Source organism: Corythoichthys intestinalis, chromosome 17 (assembly GCF_030265065.1).
Source record: "Corythoichthys intestinalis isolate RoL2023-P3 chromosome 17, ASM3026506v1, whole genome shotgun sequence".
NCBI lineage: Eukaryota > Metazoa > Chordata > Actinopteri > Syngnathiformes > Syngnathidae > Corythoichthys > Corythoichthys intestinalis.
The window spans coordinates 16766893-16793688 of record NC_080411.1 but is presented as its reverse complement, the minus strand read 5'-3'; the positions used below and the strand labels follow the sequence as shown (position 1 = coordinate 16793688).

General features: G+C 37.8%; 1 protein-coding gene and 1 long non-coding RNA gene across 6 annotated transcripts in view; both read right to left on the bottom strand.

Annotated features, from left to right (window-relative positions):
- Positions 1–5510, bottom strand: part of LOC130905264 (uncharacterized) — an 83226-nt gene extending 77716 nt beyond the window's left edge. For both annotated transcript variants that reach the window (XR_009061076.1, XR_009061075.1), the window contains exons 1-2: positions 5404–5510; positions 2136–2264 (exon numbers count right to left, since the gene is read on the bottom strand). This is a non-coding gene — a long non-coding RNA (uncharacterized LOC130905264). The remainder of the gene's footprint in view (positions 1–2135; positions 2265–5403) is intronic.
- Positions 5511–8069: 2559 nt separating this feature from the next.
- Positions 8070–25626, bottom strand: LOC130905276 (transcription factor 7-like 1). 4 transcript variants are annotated; one of them, XM_057818485.1, is made up of 9 exons: positions 25196–25626; positions 21283–21677; positions 19135–19212; positions 17107–17168; positions 15115–15189; positions 13411–13486; positions 11036–11164; positions 10922–10955; positions 8070–8416 (listed from the first exon to the last, which is right to left on the bottom strand). In XM_057818485.1, exons 2-9 carry the CDS (start codon positions 21628–21630, stop codon positions 8115–8117), a joined length of 1104 nt encoding a protein of 367 aa, XP_057674468.1. In that variant the 5' UTR covers positions 21631–21677; positions 25196–25626; the 3' UTR covers positions 8070–8114. The 4 variants fall into 4 exon arrangements, with proteins under 4 accessions (XP_057674468.1, XP_057674466.1, XP_057674465.1 ...); XM_057818483.1 differs by having other exon boundaries at positions 13411–13564; positions 21283–21672; positions 25196–25624; XM_057818482.1 differs by having other exon boundaries at positions 13411–13564; positions 25196–25622.
- Between the last annotated feature and the right edge of the window lie 1170 nt (positions 25627–26796).

The following is a 26796-nucleotide window of genomic DNA, read 5'->3' as shown; positions in this document are numbered from 1 at the left end:
CAGCCCAGCATTCAAACAGACTTTTTACATCCACTGTAAACAGTATATATTATGAACATACAGTGGGGCAAATAAGTATTTAGTCAACCACCAATTGTGCAAGTTCTTCTACTTGAAAAGATTAGGGAGGCCTGTAATTGTCAACATGGGTAAACCTCAACCATTGGAGACAGAATGTGGTAAAAAAAAAACAGAAAATCACATTGTTTGATTTTTAAAGAATTTATTTCCAAATTAGAGTGGAAAATAAGTATTTGGTCACCTACAAACAAGCAAGATTTCTGGCTGTCAAAGAGGTCTAACTTCTTCTAACAAGGTCTAACGAGGCTCCACTCGTTACCTGTATTAATGGCACCTGTTTTAACTCATTATCGGTATAAAAGACACCTGTCCACAATCTCAGTCAGTCACACTCCTAACTCCACTATATGGCCAAGACCAAAGAGCTGTCGAAGGACACAAGAGACAAAATTGTAGACTTGCACCTGGCTGGGAAGACTGAATCTGCATTAGGTAAAACCAGTGGTGTAAAGAAATCAACTGTGGGAGCAATTATTAGAAAATGGAAGACATACAAGACCACTAATAATCTCCCTCGATCTGGGGCTCCTTGCCAGATCTCACCTCGTGGCGTCAAAATGATAACAGGAACGGTGAGCAAAAATCGCAGAACCACACGGGGGGACCTAGTGAATGACCTACAGAGAGCTGGGACCAAAGTTACAAAGGCTACAATCAGTAACACAATGCGCCGCCAGGGACTGAAATCCTGCACTGCCAGACGTGTCCCCCTGCTGAAGAAAGTACACGTCCAGGCCCGTCTGCGGTTCACTAGAGAGCATTTGAATGATCCAGAAGAGGACTGGGAGAATGAGTTATGGTCAGATGAAACCAAAATAGAACTTTTTGGTAGAAACACAGGTAGAAACATCATGCTTTGGGGCTGTTTTTCTGCAAGGGGACCAGGATGACTGATCTGTGTAAAGGAAAGAATGAATGGAGCAATGTATCGAGAGATTTAGAGGGAAAATCTTCTTCCATCAGCAGGGGCACTGAAGATGAGACGTGGCTGGGTGTTTCAGCATGACAATGATCCCAACACACAGCCAGGGCAACAAAGGAGTAGCTTCGTAAGAAGCATTTCAAGGTCCTGGAGTGGCCTAGCCAGTCTCCAGATCTCAACCCTATAGAAAATCTGTGGAGGGAGTTGAAAGTCCGTGTTGCCCAACGACCAGTGGCGCCAACAGGGGGTGGCCAGGGGTGGCCACGGCCACCCCTATAAATTGGTTGCCCCCCCCCCACTGGCCACCCCGCTTGCCAGTATATCGTTTGATTGTTGCAGCATCAATTATGCATTTAATCCCAAATGAATGCATTTATTTTGTTTTGTTAACTTAAATGTACACCTTATGCCTAATATATACATAACACAATAAAACAGAATTGTTGTGGAACTCGAAATGTTGACTGGACAGTTATGGACTATGCACATGAAATCATTAGTAACATCAAATATTACACAACACACCAAAGTATGTGAGTAGCCGTGTCCTTAAGTCTTTCTGATAGTTTTCCCCTGACCTTTTTACTGCAATAATATAATGAAAACCTGAAATTATGGCTTTTAGTTTTGGCCACCCCAAGATTTTAAGTGGCCCCATCTGGCCACCCCAATGAAAAATTTCTGAAGGAGCCACTGCCAACGACAGCCCCAAAACATCACTGCTCTAGAGGAGATCTACATGGAGGAATGGGCTAAAATACCAGCAACAGTGTGTGAAAAGCTTGTGAAGAGTTACAGAAAACGTTTGGCCTCCGCTATTGCCAAAAAAAGGGTACATAACAAAGTACTGAGATGAACTTTTGGTATTGACCAAATACTTATTTTCCACCATGAATTGCAAATAAATTCTTTAAAAATCAAACAATGTGATTTTCTGTTTTTTTTTTCCACATTCTGTTTCTCATGGTTGAGGTTTACCCATGTTGACAATTACAGGCCTCTCTAATATTTTCAAGTGGGAGAACTTACACAATTAGTGGTTGACTAAATACTTATTTGCCCCACTGTATGTAAGTATATCCGTGGATAACCTGAGGGGAATATAACATGTATGCAGGAGAAATAAAAATACCTTTGAAATTCCTCAGGCAAACGGCAAGCACAAAGCATCAGTTGGAGGACGGCCACAGCCGAATACCTCAAAAGGGCGAGGCGGATCCCGAAGGGTCAAATGAAAATCCAGGCCGGTCATTGTAACGCCCTGGCCGGTGGATGAGATGAAGAAATGAGCTGGCCCCACAGTGCTCCCCCCTCCCCACCCATTGCTTTTCCAATACAGACTGACTTTTCAGGCTTGGCGCTTTTAATGATTGCAGCGGAGCTTTTTATTTGCTGCACTTTAATGACCATCCATCACCGAGATGTTTATTGGCGTGAGGAGAAATGGTGCCCATTATCGCCGGACCGCTTCGTTAAAGCTCAGGGGACACCTTAACTCATTGGCTGCCACTGGACGAAAGCCGCCCATGCGTGCAAAAACTTTTTCATCAATAGTATTGACGTTAAATTATTTAACTTTTTGGTTGAAACTGACGACCTAACGTCAGAATATATTCCATCTCAATGCCTTATTGTAGGGGTGTCCAAACTATAGCTCGATAAAAATATCATTGAGTATGGCCAACACAAGAAGCTTGAGTAGAGCCTATATTCTGAGATACTGTACTTCTCTTCTTTGACGCTAGATGGAGCTAGTCGCACAAACAGTGCCTTTTTATTAGCCGAGGGGTCAACTCAAAACCTGTTGAAATCAATGTAGGAAACTGTAGAGATTCAGTAAAATAATGTGATAAATTGAGCTATCGAGCTTGGTTGTGATTTTCTTGATTTTCGTTCTGTTGCTGGTCATTTTCTCTTTCTTCTGCAAAGTTAGTTTCAGTAGTGTAAATAGAAATATATGGTGGAAAACACAGACAAGGCTGAAAAAGCAGTTTCTGCTCTTGCACCCCTCTTTAAAATAAACTGTTACATTTTAAGCCAAAAGAACTGTTATGTTTGATGGAACAATATGTATGCTGCCATTGCAGATTCATGGCGCATTAAGCCCCCAAACTATTTTTAATTTGTCCGTTTTACCCTGGAGACCCACGTTTACAGACGTCGCGCAACCACATTTGTTTCAACCAAGCCATAAAAAGAAGGTAAGTAATTATATTTATTATTTGAAATGTCTGTCATTTTTAGCTTAGAATCATTAATTGATGTCTAATATTTAGTTAAAAAAAAAAAAAAAAAAAAACGACTTAAAAAAATTATCCACTCGCATATTTTAAACTTTTAAACAAACTATGTCACAATGAAAAAAATAGTGTCTGTAAATAAGTCACGGATATTTACCTCATAACTATCGCTTAATTGTATTTTTTTTTTTTTTTTTTTGTTACTGTTACATTTTCCCCAATATTTTAGATGATGATCGATCCAAACAAAGAAAATTTGGAAAAAAAACAAGTTTAAAAAGCTAAAAATATATGAAAAAGAAAATAAATAAAAAAAGTTCCAGCATCATCACCTTGTCAAGATTCAAGAATTTGCATTGGAAAAGAGGTCAAGAGTCAAGGATCTGAATTGGACAAGGTGATGATGCTGGAACTTTTGTTTGGTCCTGTTCCAGTGAGATTTACAAATATGACTGCCTGAAGACAACATCAAAATTCCCTCAGTCCTCGATGATATGGGGCTGCATGTTTGGCAAAGGCACTGGGGAGATGGCTGTGGTTAAATCTCCAATAAATGCAGAAGTTTACATTGAAATTTTAGACAGCTTTCTTATCCCTTCAACTGAAAATATGTTTGTCATTTTCCAAAATGACAATGCATCATGCCACAGAGCTAAAACTGTTAAAACATTCCTTGGAGAAAGACTTATCCAGTCAATGTCATGGCCTGCAAATAGCCCAGATCTCCCTATTGATAACCTGTGGTGGAACTGGAAATTGAAAAAAAAAAAGGTCCACAGCAAGGCTCCGACCTGCAAGGATGATCTGGCAACTGCAATCGAAGAGAGTTGGCACCAAATTGATGAAGAATACTCATAAAGTCCATGCCTCAAAGACTGCAAGCTGTCATAAAAGCCAGAGACGGTGCTACTAAATACAAGAGGTGTGTTTTGTTATTTCTTTGTTTGTTTCTCATGATTCCATATTTTTTTCCTCAGAATGGAGTGATTCCATATATTTTTCCCTGCACTTGCTCTATAAAATGAACGTTTACTGACCACCACAATGTTTTTTATTCATTTCAGTTAGTGTTTCAGATTTTCTAATTCATTATTTTTTCAAACTTTATATATGAGTTTGTTCTACATGATAAAATGTCTGAGTTTGTGCTCATCCGAGACTGGTGATTCCATATATTTTGCTAGGGGTTGTACATGCTACATGGAGTTTTTGGATCGAAAAGAGGTAAGTGGCCGATAATATCTCGTTTAAATCATGTCTGTCTATGCATAGCATCTTTAATTATGCTCTCACCTCCATTTAGGATTTTCTTTCTTTCTTCTTCTTCTTTTTTTTTTTTTTTTTAAATGTCCTCCTGTTCAATTTTTTTTCTTGTATGATATCACACATGCATATAGGACAATTTTGACATTTAGCCAAATTGGGGGTCTCAGAACTTCAAGTCACCAGAGTGTTTTCCGCCAAATGCATTTACAATTACCGGTATCTTGTCGCTAGTGGCCCTTAATTTATTGACTGCCATTGACAGTTATAAACGTCAAATCCATTCCAACTGGCATTAAGTGATCATGTTTTGAACAGTTGGTGCCACAGACCAGTCAAAATGGATTGGACATCTATCGCTGGCAATGGCAGCTATTTAGTACATACTTAGTAAAGAATACACTTTATAAACCTGATTTTATTTTAAAGCAGCAGGAAAAAAAACGTTTGGACACCCGTTTTGTTGCATGGAACTGGTAGATCTCCGTTCAAAAGCGGTTTATTTAACATTAAAATTGAAATAACACCGAATGGGATTGACCCGTTTTTGCAAGGGTGGCACCATTTTGTTCGGAATCTTCGATTTTAACCGCTCAAGCCTTTTTTAATTAAACCCAAACCAATTTGTAAAATTAAAAACAAAAATCAACAACTTGCAATCATTTTTGGAGAATTGATGCCATTTTTTTTTTTTTTTTTTTTTTTAATGAAAACAAGCTGTAGTTTTTGAACAAATTCCGGTTAGGCCACGGGAACCGAACAAACTGAACCTCCGCATTGATTTTCAATTTTCACAGAGTGCAGTCTTTGTTGAAGATGTCATCTTCAATTGAACATTTTGATCATTCGACGCAGAAATGTCATCTTAAAAACTTTAAAGCTATGAATTCAACTCACCTGCGGACAGCAGGGCAGCTGTGAACAATCTGTCAAAACAACAGCAATGCAAATTTAGGCTGAACAGAGAACTCCGGCCATGTGAAAGTTCCATCTGTTGGGCTTTGGCGCCCTCTAAAGGCCGCGTACGGTTCTACTCCAAAAATTGTGTCGATTTGGTATCTACTTTTGCTGGTTTTTTTTTTTTTTTTTTTTTTTCTTTAAATCAAAATTAGGGCGTATTGCCGCCACCTACCGAACTGACGTTTAACGTCAGCAAATAATACTTTCCATTACTCTAGTTTCCTTGAAAAAAAATGTTAACTGGAATTACCTCAAAACAACAGGAAGTAAAGTGGTGCATATCTGGGCCAGATATGCACCTAAATCAAAAAGAAGTGATCAAATATCAACAGGAAATGAAGTGGAATAGCGTACCGCACGAATGCTATTTTTAGAACGTGATATCGCCATTGTAACCCGGAAGTGGGTCAACATGGACACGCCCTCGCATAGAATCCATGTTATTACTGCTTGTTTTCTGCCGGTTATCTTTCAAAAAGAACATGACGATCAAACGCTGCTGCTACGGAACTTGTAGAAACGACTAGACATCACGACATATGTTTTCTTCATACGTTTCCAGAAGCCAAAAACTCGGAGGAAAAAATGTGAAGAATGTATCAACTTGCGCAGACGTCCAAAAGACCAGTTTAACGCCAGCAAGGTGAAGCCATTCACATTTCATATGCAGTAAACATTTTGTTGGGGGCCATGGTCCTACATAGAACAAAGAGGTAAGCCATTTTGATATTTTTACTTATTTTTTAGCGTGGTGTTTTGTCATGCTGCTTCTGACAATGACCTGAAAAAAATTAAAATGGTATCTGACTGCCACTGTTGCTACCTTTACTGTTGTAAAAAAATGACTTTAGTAAGGGGGAAGTGTAAATAAATTATAGAATTAAGATTTGTTATTATTGAAAAATTAAAAGTGTTCATTGGCTGTCACTGAGTAGAATTTGTGATCGTTACAAAAAAATAGCAATGTAGATTACCCCCAAGAACGGTCAGAGACGTAAGACAACCAGAGGATATAATATATAAGAAAGACAGGGCATATGGTGGTAAAGGATAGATTTTTGAAACAGGAGAATGTCCTTGTCAGTGGGGTAAGGCAATGCACACAAGGAAAATGTGTCGATAAAAAAGCTACCTCTGGATCAGGTCGGCTCTTTTTCCCGTCTTTTTCAGCCCTCGACACTCAAGCCATCTCTTTAACTGAACATTTGTATGTTCTTCCACATCTTTACCAATGAATTTGGCACCAGGGACATAATTTTTGGACAGAATTTGTAGGTTTAGCTCAGTAAACATCTCGTTTGTACACTATTTCAATGCATTTAGCATTAGGGACAAACGCGAGCTTGACCCGCCTAGCAACAATTGCTAACATCATGAATATCAATGAGCAAAAGTATCTTGTTTCGTGCGGTATGCCTTTACACCAAAGTAACAGGAAGTCACTTTTGCTTGCACTTTTTGTTTTGCTTTCAAGTAGATAGTACAACAAGTTGAGAAAGTTAATGAAAATAAATACACAAAACACAAATAATAGTTAAATAAGAAATAATATTTTTTTAAATCCGTGTTTAAGCATTGAGGCGGCTTTGATCTCGTGCCAGAGGCGCGGGAAGTGGGGTGCTGCAGCACCCCCTGGTGTTGGGAGAAAAAAAGTGTTTAAAAAAAGTGGTATTCTTGTTGTTGTCAAAAATAAATCAATAAATAAAACTTTTTTTTTTTTTTTTGTTAAAAATAAATCAATAAATCAAACATATTGAAACAATAGCTTATTTAACTTTAAGGATTAAATATATATATATGTTGAAATCATTTTTTTTTTTTTTTTACGTTAACGACATGGTCTCCACCTGACACCTTGCTTGCTACGAGTTCACGTTGGATAAGGTACTACTGCAGTGGAAAACTTAATAGAAGATGTTAACATGGCGCAAAAACAAATTAACGATTTTTTTTTTCTGTACAAAAACGACAAAATTTTTTAGAATTCAATTTGAGGGCGAAAATGAAGATGATTATTTTAGTTTATAATCATGCCCAGCGAAGAATAGTTGGCTGCAGATTTAGACCGGGGAGAACTCCAAATAGCTTGCATTATAGCCATATTATTGTATTATTGTTGTTGCTGTCGAGCTGCCGCCATGCAGAGCGCAGTTGGATATTCGTGTGCAATTTATTTGAGTGTCGTGAAAAGTGGGTGTTAAACCAAGGCTTATTGGACCTTTTACCTTTCAAATGTATTTGTGTGTCATTGCGCCATCTAGCTGCGGATATCTGCATTATAATACACAGGCGTGTTTATTTCCAATACAAAAACTCCAACACGCACTGTAGGTGAAATAGAACGCTGTCTTTGTAGTAGCCTAGTAGTAGTATGTAAACTATCTATCATACGTGTGTACTGCCATTGTGTACGCATTGAAAGGAGAAAAAGCGCAAGAATGAAAAATTTGGACTGAAACGGCCGTTTTTGGATGGTAAAAACAAAATAAGATCCTCAGCACCCCCTGTTGTGAGTGACTTCCAACACCCGTCTGGTACGTTCCTAATTTGGTACAATAGGCATTGAGGGGTTCGCGAAAAGAGGAAAAGGAAAAATACACTATTTACATCCACTTTATTTATGTTTTCATAAAAAGAACATTTTGTTCTTAACAGCACCCGAGCAGGTGCAGCAGCTGTGCGTCCATGCCGTCGATGTCGGACTCGTCGCCCGAGTTGGGACATTTGTCGGGGGGACGCGGCATGGCGGACGGAGAGACGGCGGTGTCGCCGCCCTCGGCTGTTGCGTCCGCTAACGAAGAGAGGGAAGATGATGACGCAGAAGACACGGAGGAGGTGGTGGAGGAAGAGGAGGAAGGCGAGGGTGAGGAGGACGACGAAGGGGATGCGGGGGAGGACGAGGAGAGTCCGTCATCGGCGGCGTTCCAGGCATTGGCATTGTGTTGGGCTGCTGCAAAACAAAAAACAAGTGTCAGAAAGTACTGGAGAAGATCATTTCCATGGAAATTGCGTGAGAATGCTGAAGATCTGACGCTGAAGTCAAATACCGTTTATACATCGGCGTCTATTGCTGTCAATGTGAGGGTCGGCAGCCCAATCAAAAACGATTGAATGTCTATTCCCCTCAGTGGCAGCCAGTGAGTTAATAATGGTTTAGTCCAGACATGTCCAAAGTCCGGCCCGGGGGCCAAATGCGGCCCTTGGTCAAATTTCATCCGGCCCCCAGCCTCTGTCATAAAATCAATAACATCTGGCCCGCACACAGGCTTAATAAATTGGTCAGCAGTACTGCAACCAGCATATGAAGTAGCTTACACACGAAATGCTGCTCCTCATTTACCCACTAAAAGGCAGCAGCACTTTAACCCTTAATTGCCAAATGTATCACATTTGATACACCTAAAATTTCATGATTTTCAGACTAATTTAGAATTTTGACATTTCTTTTTGAAAAATAAATAAATATATAAATCATGAATGCAAGTCAACACATGCATCTGCAGGTTCCATGAGAAAAAACATGATTTAGCATAGACATTAGAGTGCTTGTTACACATACTCATTTTGACTTTTCTTTTCATAAATTTGAAAAAAGGTTTCATTAGGACCTTATTTTTCAAATTTTGGGATTCTCTGATAATTGCTTCATGGTGCAGGTATTTAAGGGCTAAGCAACATTACTCCATGTGACCCTCTACTTCCAATTTTCTAAAATGGTGACAATCAACAAAAAAAAAGTTGACTGTGACGGCCGACGCTTCAAGGATAGATGGAAATTAGACCATTTCTTCACTAAAATACGCAACAACTTTGTCTTGCCTCATTTGCAAAGAGACAGTCGCTGTTTTTAAAGATTTCAATGAGGTGATATTACCAAACAAGACACGCTCACATGTACGACAAGATTAGAGCGAAGATACGCAGCGAGAAATTGAAGCAACTTGGAGCTAGTTTAATTTTACAGCAGTAGTATTTTGCAAGAGCCCGAGAGTCGAAAGAGAATGCCTCAAAGGCTAGTTGCGAGATTGTTGAAATTATTCATTAAAAAAATGATAAAGCAAATGTGACACATTGAATGGCTTGCTAATTTTTGCTTAAATATATTGTTCTACGTAAAGGACGTCAGCCAAGGTCGGCCCCCCACATTTTTACCGAGCCAAATCTGGCCACCTTTGCAAAAAGTTTGGACACCCCTGGTTTAGTCGATTTATTGGGGACACACTGCAATCAACTCAAAACACTAAAAACAAAAAAAACTACTAGTGCCGAATAAAACTGGTCTCCAGCATTAACATGTTAGGACCATAAGCGGATTTTAGGGGGAGGGGAGTGTTCAGGCCCCCTGGTGGCCGAAAAGTGTCATTGCATGTAATTGACTTTCCTATATATATTTAAAAGTTGTAAAGCAATACAACTGCAACAAAAATGAATGAAATGAACAAAAAATATATATTTTTATAATGGGTCAAAATTATTTTTCGAACTGATCATGTGACTAGCAACTTAGACGGTCATTTGCTTTGCATATAAATTTCACCCAAAAAACAAACAAACATATTTTTCAAATGATTTTTTTTCTTTGATTGAAAATATTTTTTTTGATTGAAGCAACTTTTGGGGGATTAAATGATTTAGACACACATGTCCAACCCATACTATGGCCCAAACACAAAAAGGATTGCTTCAATCAAAGAAAACTTTTTCGATGAAAAATTAAGTGTTCAAACGCAAATTTTTCAATTTCAAATATTTTTTCGCATTCAAAAACTTTTACCATCATTTATAATTTTTCATTTGTTGACTGAAGTGATTTTTCTTTTTGAAAATTAATAAATTTTTTTAAGCAACTTATTTTTTTGTTTGAATAATCACAAAAATGTCCTAGCCAAAATGTGGCCCATACACAAATCAACATTATTTCAATAAAAAAAAAAAAACAGACTTCAATCAAGAAAAAAAAAAAAAAAAAAAAAATCAAAGAAAAATAGCTTTCGCATGCATTTTTTTGAGTTTCAAATTAATTTTTGCATTCAAAGACCTTTTTTTTTTTTTTTTTTTGATTGAAGCGACTTTATTTTTGGTTGAAAATACGTATTTTGATTGAAGCAAATTTTTTTTGATTGAATAATAAATTTACCTCCATATGGCTCCGCCCAGGGGATACAATTATTGACTGGGATAACTACATTGGCATGACACCGGCGGGCGTACCATATTAAATGGACGGTCTTGGCGTAAAGTATTACCTAAGCAGCCTGATTTGGAATTCCCCTCAAGAATGATGGGAAACAAAAAAACACTCATTGTCAACTTACTATTATAGATATTCCTGTAAGTTAATTTTATCGCTGACACTGTGTTTCGGGGTCATCAACATGTTGTGCCCCGCTGCCCCATAAGTCAAACTCCGCCTATGGTTAGGACAAGGTTCAAATCCAGTTCTAAATGAGCTTACTTGTGCTGACGCGCTGCCTCTTATTCTTGGGGCCCTGCACACAAACACACAAAAAGCCAGGCGCATAAGACAACTGATACGCCGGACCACCTTTTAACAAGAACGTTGACGCACTTGGCTTTTTTCTTGGCTTTTGTCTTGGTCGCCGCTGGATGCTTCGGAGGACATCTGCTCATGCAGCTTCTTCTCCACGAAGGCCTGCTCGTAGTATTTAGCCTGCTGCTCTTTGTTTAGCGACGTCCACTGCCAAAACATTACGTTGAAATTCATCACGTCTTTCGCGGCAGTCCGAGGTTCACGTTGTTTTGATGCCTTACGCACGTGTCGCTGTGGTCGCCGGCTCCTGGCGATTGAAGTCGAAATATTACGCAAAAAAAGTCGTAGTAGTATGACTTTATAGTCGTAAATAGGACTGCAGCTATCGATTATTTTAGTGATTGATTAATCTATCAACTAGTTAGTTCAGATAATCGAGTAAACGGATTAGCAGAATACATTTTAGCAGATGTAAAACAAAGGCTAGCTCGGAAGGCACTTTAGAAGACCTGAGCTTAGCCTCAAGTGGTTTAAAAAATAAATACATGAGAATCTAACTGCAGCAATAAAACAACTGGCTAACTTACATCGGAAACTCCGATATCTTAAATGCTACAAAATGCTAATTTTTTTTGTAATGCTCCTAACAAAGCACTCAAACTTATATTCCCACAAAAAAACTGCTGAATATTAGGGCTGTCAAACGATTAAAATTTTTAATCGAGTTAATTACAGCTTAAAAATTAATTAATCGTAATTAATCGCAATTAATCGCAATTCAAACCATCTATAAAATATGCCATATTTTTCTGTAAATTATATATATATTCTGTAAAATAATTTGTTGGAATGGAAAGATAAGACACAAGATGGATATATACATTCAACATACGGTACATAAGGACTGTAGTAGGCATTTCACTCTACTGTCATTTAAATCTGTCTATGCTGTCCTCACTCCGAAGCGTCTACTTTTTCCAAAGCTAGACAGCTAGTGAACGACGCCTTAATAATCAGATTTCTTCCTTTTTCATCTGATTTATTAATAAAATGGCCTCAAACCACTGTCCTCTTTAGACCGTAGTGAAACTACAAAAAAAAGTACACAAGCATTGCATTAGCAACAACGTTAGCTTAGCACGCTATACAGGTTCACTAAACATAAACAAAAAGCGTCTCATACAAAAAATATAACATTTCGCTTACTAACATAATATGTACAATCTTTACAACAACCATACTTACGGAAAAATCTTGTCCAAGGATCATATAAGCACAACATTACAACGTAGGCGTCAGCCCGAGACGTCGTGCAGCCATATTGAACTGGCAAGAAAGCAATAAACCATGTCGCAAAGCGACCACAAGAGTTCGCTGTTACACAGCACAAAAAGCCTTGCTGTAAAACTTACCAAAAGGCAGAATACTGTTTGAGCGGGAAATGTGCGTTAATTGCGTCAAATATTTTAACGTGATTAATTTAAAAAATTAATTACCGCGCGTTAACGCGATAATTTTGACAGCCCTACTAAATATACCTGTAAACTAAATTACGAATACATTAAAAATACTATATTAGCTCAAACAAAAACCTACCTTATCTCTGTCTTAACAGGAAGCAGCTGGATTCAGCCATGTTAAACGGTTTATGTCATATACACTGTTGCCAATAGAGGGGAGTGTAGTCACCCAAATCAATATAACCAAATGCAAACTCTTTCAAAACAAAACAGTACAATGCCACTCTAATCAAGCGAATCCTCGAAGCAACAAAATTTGATTTGAAGCATTTTGCTAATTGAATTACGCGAGCAGCACTAATAGTACTATTACGAGAATAAAAGAAAAAATATTCCGAGATTAAAGACCATATAAAACATAACGTAATATGTACGGTACGGCTAATATAGCTACATTAGCTATTACGTACATTATGTAGCGCTTCATGCCAGCAAATGAAAGCCAGACCAATGTTTGTTCTTGAGTATCCTGGTAGCCTCCCTTTTTTTTCCTCCTCGGACAAAACTTTTTTGTCTCCCTTTTTACTCTGCCATCTCTGCAGAATTCACGCAGAAGCGTTCGCATCTAATATCCACCGTCTTTACAATGAATGGGGAAAGGGGGATGTGACGTATGCCGTAAAGCAGTCAGAACATTTGTAAATTTTTTGTGTGGCAGGGTTCCTGCCACCCTCGTCAAAGTTAATTAGTGCTGGTGAAAGCAATACAGACCCAGAAAGAGGTGTCATTCAACTAGTTGTCAGTCAACATTTTATCACAAATGTTATGAAAATATTTTATAAAGGTTGAAAAGTTATCTAGAGTAGCTTTAAGTGTCAATAACGAGATTTTTTTTTTAGACGACCAAAAATTGTCACATGCTCTATAGCAGTCGTAACTTTTGAATAGCTGTCCACTATAGTGAGCAACGTTCTAGAAAGGGTTGAAACTCACCAACTGTGCTAGCAACTTGTTGACAGCCGCACTGTCCATATTCTCCAATTGGCTCTTCATGGCAAGGCGTTGCTCCCTAAGGAAGCACATGAAAGCGTTGGGCGGCTTTTTGACTCCGGGAAGCTTGCGTCGCCGTTTGCATGTCCTTTTAGCACTTGGAGAAGAAAAAGAGGGCATTAAAAGAAGGACTGCCACAAACCAGGACTTTGATAGTCCATTCATCATTGCTTTTATTTTGCAATTCGATTAATTGCCTTATATTTACTAAAAATCATGCCATTACCGTGGTACCTCTACTTACTAAATTAATTAGTCCTGGAAGTAGTTTCGTAACCGGAAAATTCTGTGAGTGGGGATGTGTTTTCTATGTACAGTATTTATATATAAATAAGTATTTAGTCAACCACTAATGTGCAAGTTCTCCCACTCGAAAATATTAGATAGACCTGTAATTGTCAACATGGGTAAACCTCAACCATGAGAGACAGAACGTGGAAGGAAAAAAAAACTGAAAATCACATTGTTTGATTTTTAAAGAATTTATTTGCAAATCATGGTGGAAAATAAGTATTTGGTCAAAAGCAAAAGTTAATCTCAATACTTTGTTATGTATACTTTGTTATTTTTTACTTTACTTTATTAATATGACGTGTTATGTCCTTACTAAACGTGAAGGTTTTCAGCTTTACAGACAAACAAGGCAATTGTACTTTTGAACTGAAACCTTTTAGGACCTTCACTTTTTACAATTTGTATAGCTGTAACATGCAGATGTACACTTATGTTCAAAACGACACGCATTTTAACAATAAAACACTTGACACAAAACAATTGTTCAAACGTCCAAACCAGAGCGCAGCTGTCCTTTATCCATGTCAGACGATTGTCTGCTCCTCAGTCGTAAGGAGACAGTCCAGCCAGACCCAATGCTGCCACCAGAGGGCAGTGTATCCTCTATCACCATACAAAATACAATTCTTTTGGACTTTTTAGATAGTTTTTTTGGGGTACTTAAAGGGTTAACTACTTGCCTGGCACGGCCAGACTAATCTCTCTGTATTTTTCAAACACTGAGAGAAAGGTCTGGGACCCAGCCCATTAACGGCCTCTCGAGCAGGTACAAAATCAATCGACAAATCAGATTCGTTTATTTGCGTGACGTGTTCTTAACGAGCGTCACTGCTGCGTCTAAAGTTGTCTCCACAACAACACAGATGGTGAACAGGAGAGTCGAGAATATTTTCCAATCCACGGTAAAATCAGTTTTAAATGACCAAAAACACATCGACACGAGTCATTGACAACAGTCTGTCTTGCGCTAGCCATGTTGAATAAACTCCGCTTCCTCTTATGTTTACTTCCGCGCGCATTGCTTTTTTTTCCAGAAAATTGCCGTTTACGGGCAAACGGAAAATTTTTGGGGACTTTTGAAAAAGTCCCTGCGTCGCGCAAAAATTCCGGACGTGTCGGTACTTGAATGGTGCCGATCGGTCAAACGGTTCGGGCTGTGCAGCGCACCGAAGGATTCCCATTCAAAAAAAAAAACAGAATAACATATAGGGAGGCTAAAGTTGTAGAATCTCACTACCTGATCTTTCCAAAGGAAAGACCAGGTAATTAATTGTCATACAAAATAGTAGCCAATTAATTACTTGATGATTAGCAGATTAATGTGACAGCACTACTTGTCTTATTGTTACTTACGTGAAGGATGCGGCAGGAAGAGGAGGAGGTGCGGCCTGAGAGGCGTCCACTGCCGCGTATAACACTTCCCCGTTGCTACGATGAAAAGATCAAGTCAATATCTTGTACTGGCGATGCAAGTTTCTATCTGTTTCCCCACCATTCTCTCCTTCATCAATTAATGTCAAGTTTTTATCTAATTAGAGCAGGGGTGTCCGAACTACAATGGCGGCCCGCTGCCCAGTTTGTATTGGACCGCAGGAAATTATGAAACGCAAGAAGCTTGAGTTCAGCTGACATTCTGTTGCAATTCACAGCTTCAACACTAGATGGAGCTAGTCACTTAAACAGTGCCTCTACATTAGCTGAAGGGTCAAAACCTTACATGTTGACATCCATGTCGGAAACTAGAATTTCAGTTTTTTGTTTTACATGAATCAAATTATTTAAAGAACTAGAAGATGCAATTTCTGGAGAAATTGTGTGGAGATGCCATGGCTAACTTCCTTTAGATTTTCTGTAAGCTGCTATTCATTTTAGGGCAGTGTTAGCTTATTGGCTGCCAGTGATGGTGCTGGACCTCCAATACTTGTTGGCTGGGAAAAGCCAATGATGCTCCCAGTCAAAATGAATTGGACTTCTAGCATCGTCAATGGCAGCCAATGAGCTTGACGAGAACTAAAATATAAACTAATTTGTCAATTTCTGTCATTTTCTATTTTTCTAGTGCATTTTTTCCAGGATTTTTTTTTTTTTTTTTAGGGGGTCAGAGCAAGGGCGTAGGTTTGCATTGGGACGGTAGGGACATTACCAACTTTTCAGGATGCTCAATTTGTCCCCACCAACTTTTAAGCAGCCTTATTTGCATTATAAAATGGCATCATTTATACAGGTCATTCAGATTGTCTTCCCATGTGTTGTAAGGATAGAATTTACCCCACTATTTTAAAGTGAATTACAGTAATGTACTTTCATTATGTTCAGACTTACATTGACCCTTACACGCACGTTTGACTAGCTAATGACTTGCCTCCCCCCTCCCCCCACACACAAGCCTGACACACACACACAGCCCAACAAAAATACAACATGCCGCTCCTCCGCCCCCTTTGACGACACGGGATATTAGAAGTCTTTTTTTATCACCAGCAGCAGCAGCAGCAGCCACTGTGAGTCATGTAAAAAGACGTCAATGTTGTGGAGGTGGGGAACACACCCCTAATTTTGCTACTGAAAGTCCGATATGTATCAGAGTTAGCATAACATTCATCTTTGTGAATTTCTCGAATTCAAGGAGGAAGCTGGGTTGAGAGAAATATTCTCCTGTATGTTTTCTTTTGTTGACGTTAATCAAACTGTAAGAAATGTAGTGAACTCAGGATTACCCCATTGTAGTTAATTAATTGATAATTAACAAGTTTGAATTTCGTGTGTATTTTAATATAATTTGTGTTCAAATATTTAAATTTGATAACAAAATCCAGACATATATTCTGGAAGTTTTCAAAAATGTTTCTTTCGTGTTTTTTTTAAAACAAAGGTTTGAATCGAACAGTGTATCACCTGAACCAATAAACATGAAAGCTGGTATAAGTCAATACAGATTTATTTTGCATTGCATTTTGCATCTTCCCTATCAGTGTTGAGACCAAACCTACGACCTTCGGTGAGAGGGTTTGCAGTTTTTTGCCCAAAAAATTGTCTTTGTCGTTTTTGTGTTACGTGCAGGTTTTTGCAGCTATGCCATTTTTTCCCAACACTTTTCAAAATTGGCATATTTCTTTTTTTGTTGTTGTTGTTGCAGTTTTCTCAGGTTTTTTGCCTTTGAGTGCAGTTTTTGTTGTTGTTGCATTTTTCATGTATTTCCAAGGTTTTTCTATTTTAACAACCCTTTTTACCCGATTCTATTCCTCTGAAAATGATGTAACCGAGCCCGATTATCAGGGCCATCCCTAACACTTGACAGAGTGCTACCCTGAATTGTGACACAGCTTGTGTGTCTGATAAACTCACAGCATTCCGACAGCGCGCAGAGTGGCACCTTCAGGCAGCGGCACCACAGGCAGATTTTTTTTCTGCAGACACAAAAAATATCCACCAGGTGTCAGTCAGTCTGTGCCTTTTTAAACATATTTTTAGTAAAAAGCATACTTTGAAGGAGTTCCTGAGGTGACCTGGAAGAAAGAGAAACCCTTTCGCAGGAGCCAATGAGTTGATACGAAAAAATAAAACCCAGATTTTTATTATGATTTTTTTTTTTATACCTGATTCCGATCCTCTATTGAACAAGTAAAAGTGTAAGGATTTCAATTTAGAGAAAAAGAGTTGGACTCTCTTGGTCTAAACGCTATCAATGGCACCAAAGGAGTTCAAACTTTTCCATGTGGCCTTAGGGTGTCTTTTGCAAGTATCTCTCTCTTTATATTTGTATTTGTCAAAAGAAAAAAAAAACATCTTAGATATGGCGGAAAACACTCAGGTGACTTGAACTTCCGCTCTGAGACCCCTAATTTGGCCAAATTTCAAAATTGTCCGATATGCATGTGTGATACATCATTGGAAAGCTTGAAATCTCTATTTTCTGGGGGAAGAAAAATTCTGAACAGGAGTGCTTTTTTTTTTTTTTAATGTTTTTTAAACAGCAAAACCCTATCTGGAGGTGAGACGCCATGATTTTAATGAAAGATTATCACGTAATTACCTCTTTTGGGTCCAATAACTTCATGTAGCATGCATCACTGAGTGTCAAGACACAGCTGTGAATGGCCACAGCTGGAATTTTGGGGGATTTTATGGGTGAAACATGGTAATATAACAAGGGTCGCAATGCAGAAATCGCAGACATCAAGGAGTGGTCGAGATTTTTTCCCCCGTATATTTACCCTTTTGAACCTTTTTTTTTCCCCGATTTTTCTTTGTTTGGATCGATTATTTATCATCTAATATATCGGTGAAAATGCAACAGAAGCAAAAAAAAAATACAATTAAGCGATGGTTATGAGGTAGATATCCGTGACTTTTTTACAGACAAAAAGAAAGTTTTTGAACAGGAGGGCATTAAAAAAAAAAAAAAAAAAGTTTTTAAACAGCAAAACCCTATCTGGAGGTGAGAGCATGCGAGAGCAGAATTACAGACACCATGACTTCAATGAGATATTATCGCGTACTTACCTTGTTTTGATCCAAAAACTCCATGTAGCATGTATCATTGAGTGTCAGGACACAGCTGTGAATGCCCACAGCTAGATTTTCTTGGGATTTTATGGGTGAAACATGGTAACATAACAAGGGTCGTGATGCAGAAATTGCAGACATCAAGGAGTGGTTGAGATTTTCTTTTTCATATATTCACTCTTTTAAACTTTTTTTTTTTTTTTTTTCCCCAATTTTTCTTTGTTTTGGATTGATTATTTATTGTCTAACATATCGGAGAAAACGCGACAGTAACAAAAAAATACAATTAAGAGATAGTTATGCGGTAGAGATACATGACTTTTTTACAGACGCCATTTTTTTTCATTATGACATCATTTGTTTAAAAGTTTAAAATATGTGAGTGAATAATTTTTTAAAGTCATTTTTTTTTAAACGAAATATGAGACATCAATTAATGATTCTAAGCTAAAAACGACAGACATTTTGAATAATGAATATAATTAATTACCTTCATTTTGTGGCTGGGTTGAAACAAAAGCGGTTGTGTGACGTCTGTAAACGGGGGTTTTCAGGGTAAAACGGACAACTTAAAAAGAGTTCAGGGGCTTAATGCGCCATGAATCTGCTATAGCAGCATATAGAAATATTGTTCTATCAAACACAACAGTTGTTTTGGCTTAAAATACAGCAGTTTCTTTTAAAGAGGAGTGCAAGAGCAGAAACTGCTTTTTCAGTCTTGTCTGTGTTTTCCGCCACATGCTTTAGCCACTCCAAAGAATGTGTACGTTTCCCATACTCAGTCCTATTCTAATTTTACTGATGAATAGTGTAGAAGTGTAACTCAACACCAACAAATGAACATTGTGCGTGTGTGTGTGTGTGTACCTGCTGCGCTGGAGCACTTGTGAAGGTAAAGGCTCCCTGACTTTGGACGACATGTGCTGGCACCTGGCACGGTAAAAACTGTGTGGGGAAAAGAGCGTGTCTTAATAATTAATGGTAAACCATAAAAACAGGATCAATATATGGTCACACCACTAATAATAAGGAAACTGCCCATTTATATTTATTCCCTGACCTCCATTGTGCAATTTCCACAATAGAAATACAGCTTATCGGGGGAAATTGTGACGATGATCCGTAGCAGGGGTGTCAAACGTGCTAGCCGGCCCAATCCGGGGTGCAAGGTTGTTCTGCCTGACAGGTACGTTGTAGCTCATTCAAACTATACAAGATCACATGCTTTTATTTTTACATTGGCGCTGTACAACCGGAGACTACAACTGCACTTGGTCCAGTTTTGTGTCTGCAGTCACATTCATTCATTCGCCTCAGTGTTGTTCGTGGAAGCCCTTTTAATTTTTGTCGTCTTTTGGACGTTAATACTTATTAGTAGGGCTGTCAAACGATTACAATTTTTAATCAAAATTAATCGCAATTCAAGCCATCTATAAAATATTCCATACTTTTCCAATTATTGTTGGAATGGAAAGATAAGACACAAGACGGATATATACATTCAACATACTGTACATAAGTACTGTATTTGTTTATTCTAACAATAAATCAACAAGATGGCATTAACATTATTAACATTCTGTTAAAGCCATCCATGGATAGAAAGACTTGTAGTTCTTAAAAGATAAATGTTAGTACAAGTTATAGAAATTTCATATTAAACCCCCTCTTAATGTTTTCGTTTTAATAAAATTTGTAAAATTTTCATTCAAAAATAAACTAGTAGCTCGTCATTGTTGATATCAATAATTACACAATGCTCATGGTGCTGAAACCCATAAAATCAGTCGCACCCAAGCGCCAGCAGACGGCGACAAAACACCAAAAAACACAAGTTAATTTTATTCTGTTTGAGCGGGGCATGTGCGTTAAATGCGTCAAATATTTTAACATGATTAATTTAAAAAAATAATTACCGCCCGTTAACGCAAAAACTTTGACAGCCCTACTTATTAGTCTTAGTCATATTTCAGTCATCTCAAAAGATATTTGTCTTCGTCTAGTTTTTGTTGAAGAAAACTCAAGACTAATTTCACCTAGTTTTAGTCGACGTTTACAAAAAAAAAAAAAAATTCACAAAAATAAATTGAAAAAGGTTTCCAACTACTATTTCCAATGAGCATTTACATACGAGCACATATTGTAGCGTCTACAAGGGCAACGCCAACTTGACGGTTATACACAAACAACAGGAAAACAGTAAATTATTTTCAATTCATTTTAGCCACCTGGATGCCATGGACTGGATGTAAAAAAAAGTTGTTCAAGAGTTTTATGAGGGCACTCGCCATTGGCATTAACCTAATGTTAACGAGAATGCTATGCTAATGCTACGAGTTACATTTAGTGTAAGATGATCACTCGGCACATAACTTTAAATGCTAAAGCAACATTGCATATTCTCTCTGGCCAAGAAAACTAATCTTTTTGGGAATAGTCATTGCATTGGCATGCCTTCTGGTTAGCTGCCTGTATTTGTAATGCTTTGTCACCCCCTACTGGCTTTTTTGGGTAACTACTGTAAGCATGATTAAATTGTGAATGATTCATTTCAATTTATATTATTCATATTGTACATTTATTTTCTAAAATTGTAGTCGGAAGTTGTTCTCTTAACTTTCCCAGAATGTCTATTTGGAAAACCTTGACGTTGTTAAATTTATCATTACTAAAGCATCGAGTGGGGGATCACAATACATTTTGCAATAACATGTTAAGTGCACGACCACATATATCGGCTTCGGTTTTATATCAGTATTAGATTTTCGGATTTGGACAATACCGGGATATCGGCTATCGGTTAAAAAAATCATTATCAGACAACTCTAATTGTCATAATGGGGCCTGCGAACCAAAATGTTTGACTCCCCTGATCAATAGAACTTAGAACTGAATATGAAAAAGGAACCTAATTTAGAGATATTTAGAATTTCACATCAAGATGTCGGAGAAGAGTTCTGCTGCCTGATTTTTTTTTTTTTTTTGGGTGGGGTGTTGATCCTCCCTACTCCTTACCTGGTGACGGAAAGGACCCCCTGGCTGGCGGCTGAGGTAAAAGGGCTGCATAATGTACGGATTGAACTGTGGCCCGTATCTCATACTGGGAAGCGCCACTAACTGGGCGGGCGGGATAAATGGAAGCCGCGCCGGCAAGCGAGCTGGCTGAGGGCGGACGTCCAGCGACAACCCGAATACGGGCGACAGATTGGGGTTTGAGGAAGGGTTTTGGCTGGGAAGATGAGGAGAAGTAGTAGGGGTAGGGTCGGACATGACGTTGGAGCACAACTCCTGCAGCGTGGCGGCGACATCCTGCCACTCCAGCTCGCCTACGATCTGCTCAAACTCTTCCCTGAGTTTCTCCATCTGTGCCCTGACGATCTAGCTCGCCCTAATTCTGGCCTCCTGCTGTACTGTCAATCACAGATGGATACATAGACACTTTATTAATCTGGGGAAATTCACCACAAGAACAGAAATACACATTAACTCATTGCTGACTAACTAACCCACTGGGTGATTCTCATGAAGCTAAGCTAAACTATGTCTTATATAGTCATGAAAACTATAGTCATGCACAAACTGTCATCATATCACTATCATATCAAGTCAGCCATCTGCCTCCTAGTCTGACTACTGTAAATTGTCATAAACGCACTGTGATTTTACCACTACATCACCATTTGCTGTTAGTCACTTATTCACTTTATTCCCAATTTGTGTAACTGTAACTTGTAATTTCTGTTTATTTGTTGTTGTTGTTTTTAGCCTTGTACTTTTGTTCTATATGGTGTAACTTTCGAATATTTTAGTAATCGAGTAATCGACTGAAAACTATATCTATTAATCGAGCAAACGGATAAAACTTTTTTTTTTTTTTTTAAGTAAAGAGCAATTATAAATTTACATGAGAAAAAAAAGACATTTAATCCAATATTGAACCATTTTCAGTCAATCAATCTTTATTTTTGATGTACATTGTTGAAAACAGCCAACAATTGCATCTCAAGATGTGACTAGAAAAAAAAATTCACTGCTTTCACTCAAAAAACTTCTTGATCTTATAAAAAAAAAACCATTTCTTACCTAAAAATGTAATTACGCTTGATAACACACATCACTTGAAAGCTTTGTGTTTTTCCCACGTTTCAATTGAATTTCCATTTGTGTCAAGCTATTTTTAAGTTCTAGTTAAGTTTTAAGTTAGTCTAAACTGTTAAGTACGGATAGGATTTTGAGTTTTTGCAGTGTTCAAAATAAATGTGTGATACCTGCTGTATTGGAGCACATTAGGGTGTTTTATTCAGCAATGACTACTGAGCTAAAACTGACAGTTAGCTTTATTATGTTTTAATTGAACACCCTCATCATTCTATAACGCTGTGGTTTTACAGATTAAATAAAGCCTGTATGTAAGACACGTTAGCCACGCATCGACAGTGGTCATAATTAATAGAAACCTAGCCCTCCGAAGGGTTAACGATACGTGAGCGAGTAACAGTAACATTATATTTATTAGCGCTGAGAAGTCTACTGCTTAAAATGGCGGCTGTTTACTAACGCTGCCCAGACGCGGCCGAGTCTGTCATTTCGCATCTAGTCCTAAATGCATGCGATATCTATGAGACGCATCGGACACTACTTGCTACCACACTAGCATCATGCGGGCATAGTTTTTAGCAACGTCGGCGTAGTTTGTAGCGGCTGTCGGCTGCAGTAAGTTTTAAAAACATTTTTATTGCTTCTTCCTCTATGCACGTGACGTCAGCGCGTTGTCCCGCATTAAAAGTAGTCCGGGCAAAACGTGATGCTTAGAGCTGGCAAAATTAAACGATTCCTTGGGGATGAATAAAATTACTCGGATCAGTTTTTAAACTCGAGTTACTCGAGTTGCTCGAGTATTCGTTTTAGCTCTATTATGGTGCATGTTATGGCGAAGATTTAAATCTAGTTGTAGTCTTTACAATGAAGGCTTTTTATTGTATTGTATTGTATTGTATTCTATTCTATTTATAAATTTGTCTAAAACTAAGGCCGCAACAACAAATCGATTAAATCGATTAAAATCTATTAATTAGCTGCCAACAAATTTGATAATCACTTTTTGCCGGCAGCTATAAGCAGTTAAATTTGGGTACTTGTTTGTGAGTAATGTGAGGCTGTGCGCGCACCAGGATTAGAGCATTAGAGAGAGAGTTCACTGCTACACTCAATTTGGGTTGCTGAATCAATAATATTACTAAGTATCGAGAGTTAGATGATCTTTTCTGTTGTTAGTCCCAGTGTGCCTCTGTCAGAGATAAGTAAAAGAAGCCAATTGTATTGTTTGTATTCTTTGTTGACGAAACATTACTACTTAGCACGGAGCACTAAGGTAGTTAGTGATTATGCTAATCGGTGTCTGAAGTGTTTATTTGTATTGTGTTTTGGAGAAGCATATTAGCACCTGAGTTATTGTTAGATAGTAAAGTTGTCTCCCCTATTCATATAACAGTCTTCTTTTAACACAAACTCCCATTCAAACTGTAACTTGTCATACAAGAGAGTGTGCTTTGAAGTTGGATTTGGATTGTATTTATGAACAACTGTTTGATAAAGAAGACCGTTTCATAGCAGTTTGTATCTTCCTCAATTTTGCTGTTTAGTTGGTTTAAAGAAAATAAATGAGTCATTGACACAAATTATATCAGTGCTTTGCCTACAAGAAAAAAAGGACATCAGTAGCTCTTTTTTATTTGAATGAACAGGACTTTTGTCTAATTTGTGTGCTGTCCCTTTCGTTACCACCAAAAAAAGAAAAAAAAAAAAAAATGGCGAAAAAAAAACTGATTTCACTCCAATCTGCTTGCCTAGACAGCCTGTTCCCTGCAGAGCTGCTGGATGACAAATGTTACTGTTCATACTACAATTACTGACATGCAACGGTAAGTTTTAGTAACTTTATCCTGAAAACATAGTCAACACTATTGATTGCATGGGTTATCGGTGATTCTCATGCGTGCATATGTTGTTTCTTATTCGTATGCTAAGCAGGCACTTTTGACTCGTGTTAGCTTAGCCACTTCAGAGCCCTGAAATTAAGAAATAATTAACAAACTGCACGGAATTTTTTGAAACCAACTCTACTGACTAATTAAAACCCCCACTAACTCGAAGATGTAAAAAAAATTCTGAACTTCCCCTTTAAGAAAGTCAATTACATGCAATGAAATCTTTCGGCCACCAGGGGGCCTAACCCCCCTGCCTTCCTCCTGAATCTCCGCCTATGGTGGGCTCCAGCACCCCGCGACCCTCGTGAGGATAAACTGCACATAAACTGAATGAATGAATATTACTATATAAAATATTTCAATTGTTACTTTAGAATCTTAAATGTTCTAAAGTGACAGAGAAAATGGCAGCCAACGAGTGATTTATAATCTTGTGCACACAACAGAAAATAAAAGCATAAACTACTTTGTATTACATGATGTAACGAGTATAGCGAGTATTGCGGCGACGACAGCGTGACGTCACATAGACAAAAATCGACGATGGACAGACGATAAATCATATAATACATACACTTTTATCCAATATTCACCTCGAGGGAAATGAAGGAATTAAAATGCTGTAAACAGGTGAGGCTCGCGCTGACATTTTGCACAAATCGCCATTTTACAAATAGAAAAATATAAAAACAGACCTCACCTGTCTCGTACTTGAGGATTTTACCAAAACTATTGGCGTTTACGGCCTTTTACATCTTTACATGAACGGTATTTTTTAAAGTAATTACTTTTTATTTTTTATTTTTTTTTTTTTAAATTAAACAAGTGATATTTTTCAATGGGGTGCGCAGTTAGCTAAAACAGCCAAGTTGTACGCACGTAAGATAGACTTGGCTTTTTTTCCCTTCCTCTTTTTTTTATCCTCAGATATAGTATCTTACCGACTGTAGTTGGTCCACTAAAGCCGTTTTGGTGGTTATAAATCAGTCTGACGAGTTAACAATACTGCATAAAGTGAAGTTAATTGGACAGCGTACTAGTAAAATTGACACTGTCGATGGAAGCTCCGCCTCCAATGCTCGGAGGCGGGTTGCCATGGCAACTGAGAGTTCGTCACCCGAGTCATCAAAAGTATACGGTAAGTAATGTGAATAAATATTCGTGGTGCTGATTCTTTACCACCATTACATTGTTACACAGGATGATCCACAATAAAACGTGAAAGGTTTAAAATTAAATCATTGGCTGGATAGATTCGTTTTGACTGGAGGAAGAAGAAAAAACAGTGGACAAATGAGCCGTTTCCAATATTAAATGATACAATATTTTTTATTTTTCATAAAATTTTAAAAGGAAATTACGATGACGGTGTACAATCAATAGAAAATGAATAGAAAACACTGAATTTAAAAAAAATGAATTGTATCAAAACAAACAAATAATGGCAATGAATAATGCGAGAAAAAAAATTAAACGAATAAAGACCATCAACAATCGATTAAAAATATATATAACACTAAGAAATACATAAATAATACAAATCAAAGAAAAAACGGACAGCACAACATGATCTGGAATGAAGTTCAAATTAAAATAACAGTCCATAAATACGTGAAAAAAATCAAAAACATAAAAGTGGTCAAAGCAAAAGTAAATAAAAAGCGCTAGAAATACATGATTGAAATGAGATAAAACGGCGGAAACATAAATAAAACTTTTATGGTTTTAAAAATTATAAAATGAAGAATATATTAATACAATAAAAATCAACTATAAAATAAACTACTATATTAATTGGTCAATAATAAACTTAAGACTGGAGCCATTTTGAAGTAATACAAAAGAATGATAAAATAAGGGTGTCCCCAAAAAAATGTATACACTCTTAAACAGTTGGTAAACAAATTGTCTTTTTTTGTAGATGATGGCAGCCAGACTAAAGGGAAATTCATTCTCAAAGTAAGAAAATGCAGTTACAGTGTGAATATTTCATGTTATCAGCTGCAAAAGGGTGTATACATTTTTTTCGGGGGGGGGGGGGGGGGGCACCCTATATGTGCAGTTATGTACTTAATTTCCAAAACAGATAATGTCAATGATCCATAATTTGTGTTAACTCATCAAGACGTGAAATCCATCTTGAATGCGAGAGACCTCTTCCGGTCGAAACGGATTGGACGTCTATCGCCGTCAGTCGCGGCTGATGCGTTTATGTAAAAAAAAAAAAAAAAAAAAAAAAAGAAAGAAAAAGTAAAGAAAACATGTTGCTATACGCAGCTGCAGACACAAGACTGCTAAAACGCAAACACGGTTGATTCCAATGAAAACACGACGTTGGCGAAGTTTTCTTTTCATTCATCACCATGATGAACCACGCGCTCATGTATTCATGGGCGCCAAAGAAACGTTAGCGCGCCGTTATTAATAGCCGGCTTTATTGCAACATGACCGCAAATATTTGCTTATATGACTTACTGTGTGCTTACGTGAGCTTTATTGTTTACTTTTACTGGCCTCCTTCCCCCAAAGAAAAAAACTGTAG

Bases quoted from the DNA above. Each gene is read 5' to 3' on its own strand.
- LOC130905276 (XM_057818483.1), bottom strand. From the start codon at position 21,630: ATGGAGAAACTCAGGGAAGAGTTTGAGCAGATCGTAGGCGAGCTGGAG. The intron at 15,190-17,106 runs GTGAGTTTATCA...TTTTCATCGTAG, and splicing joins CTGCGCGCTGTCGGAATGCT to CAACGGGGAAGTGTTATACG. The intron at 10,956-11,035 runs GTGCGTCAACGT...GTTTGTGTGCAG, and splicing joins AAAGCCAAGAAAAAAGCCAA to GGCCCCAAGAATAAGAGGCA.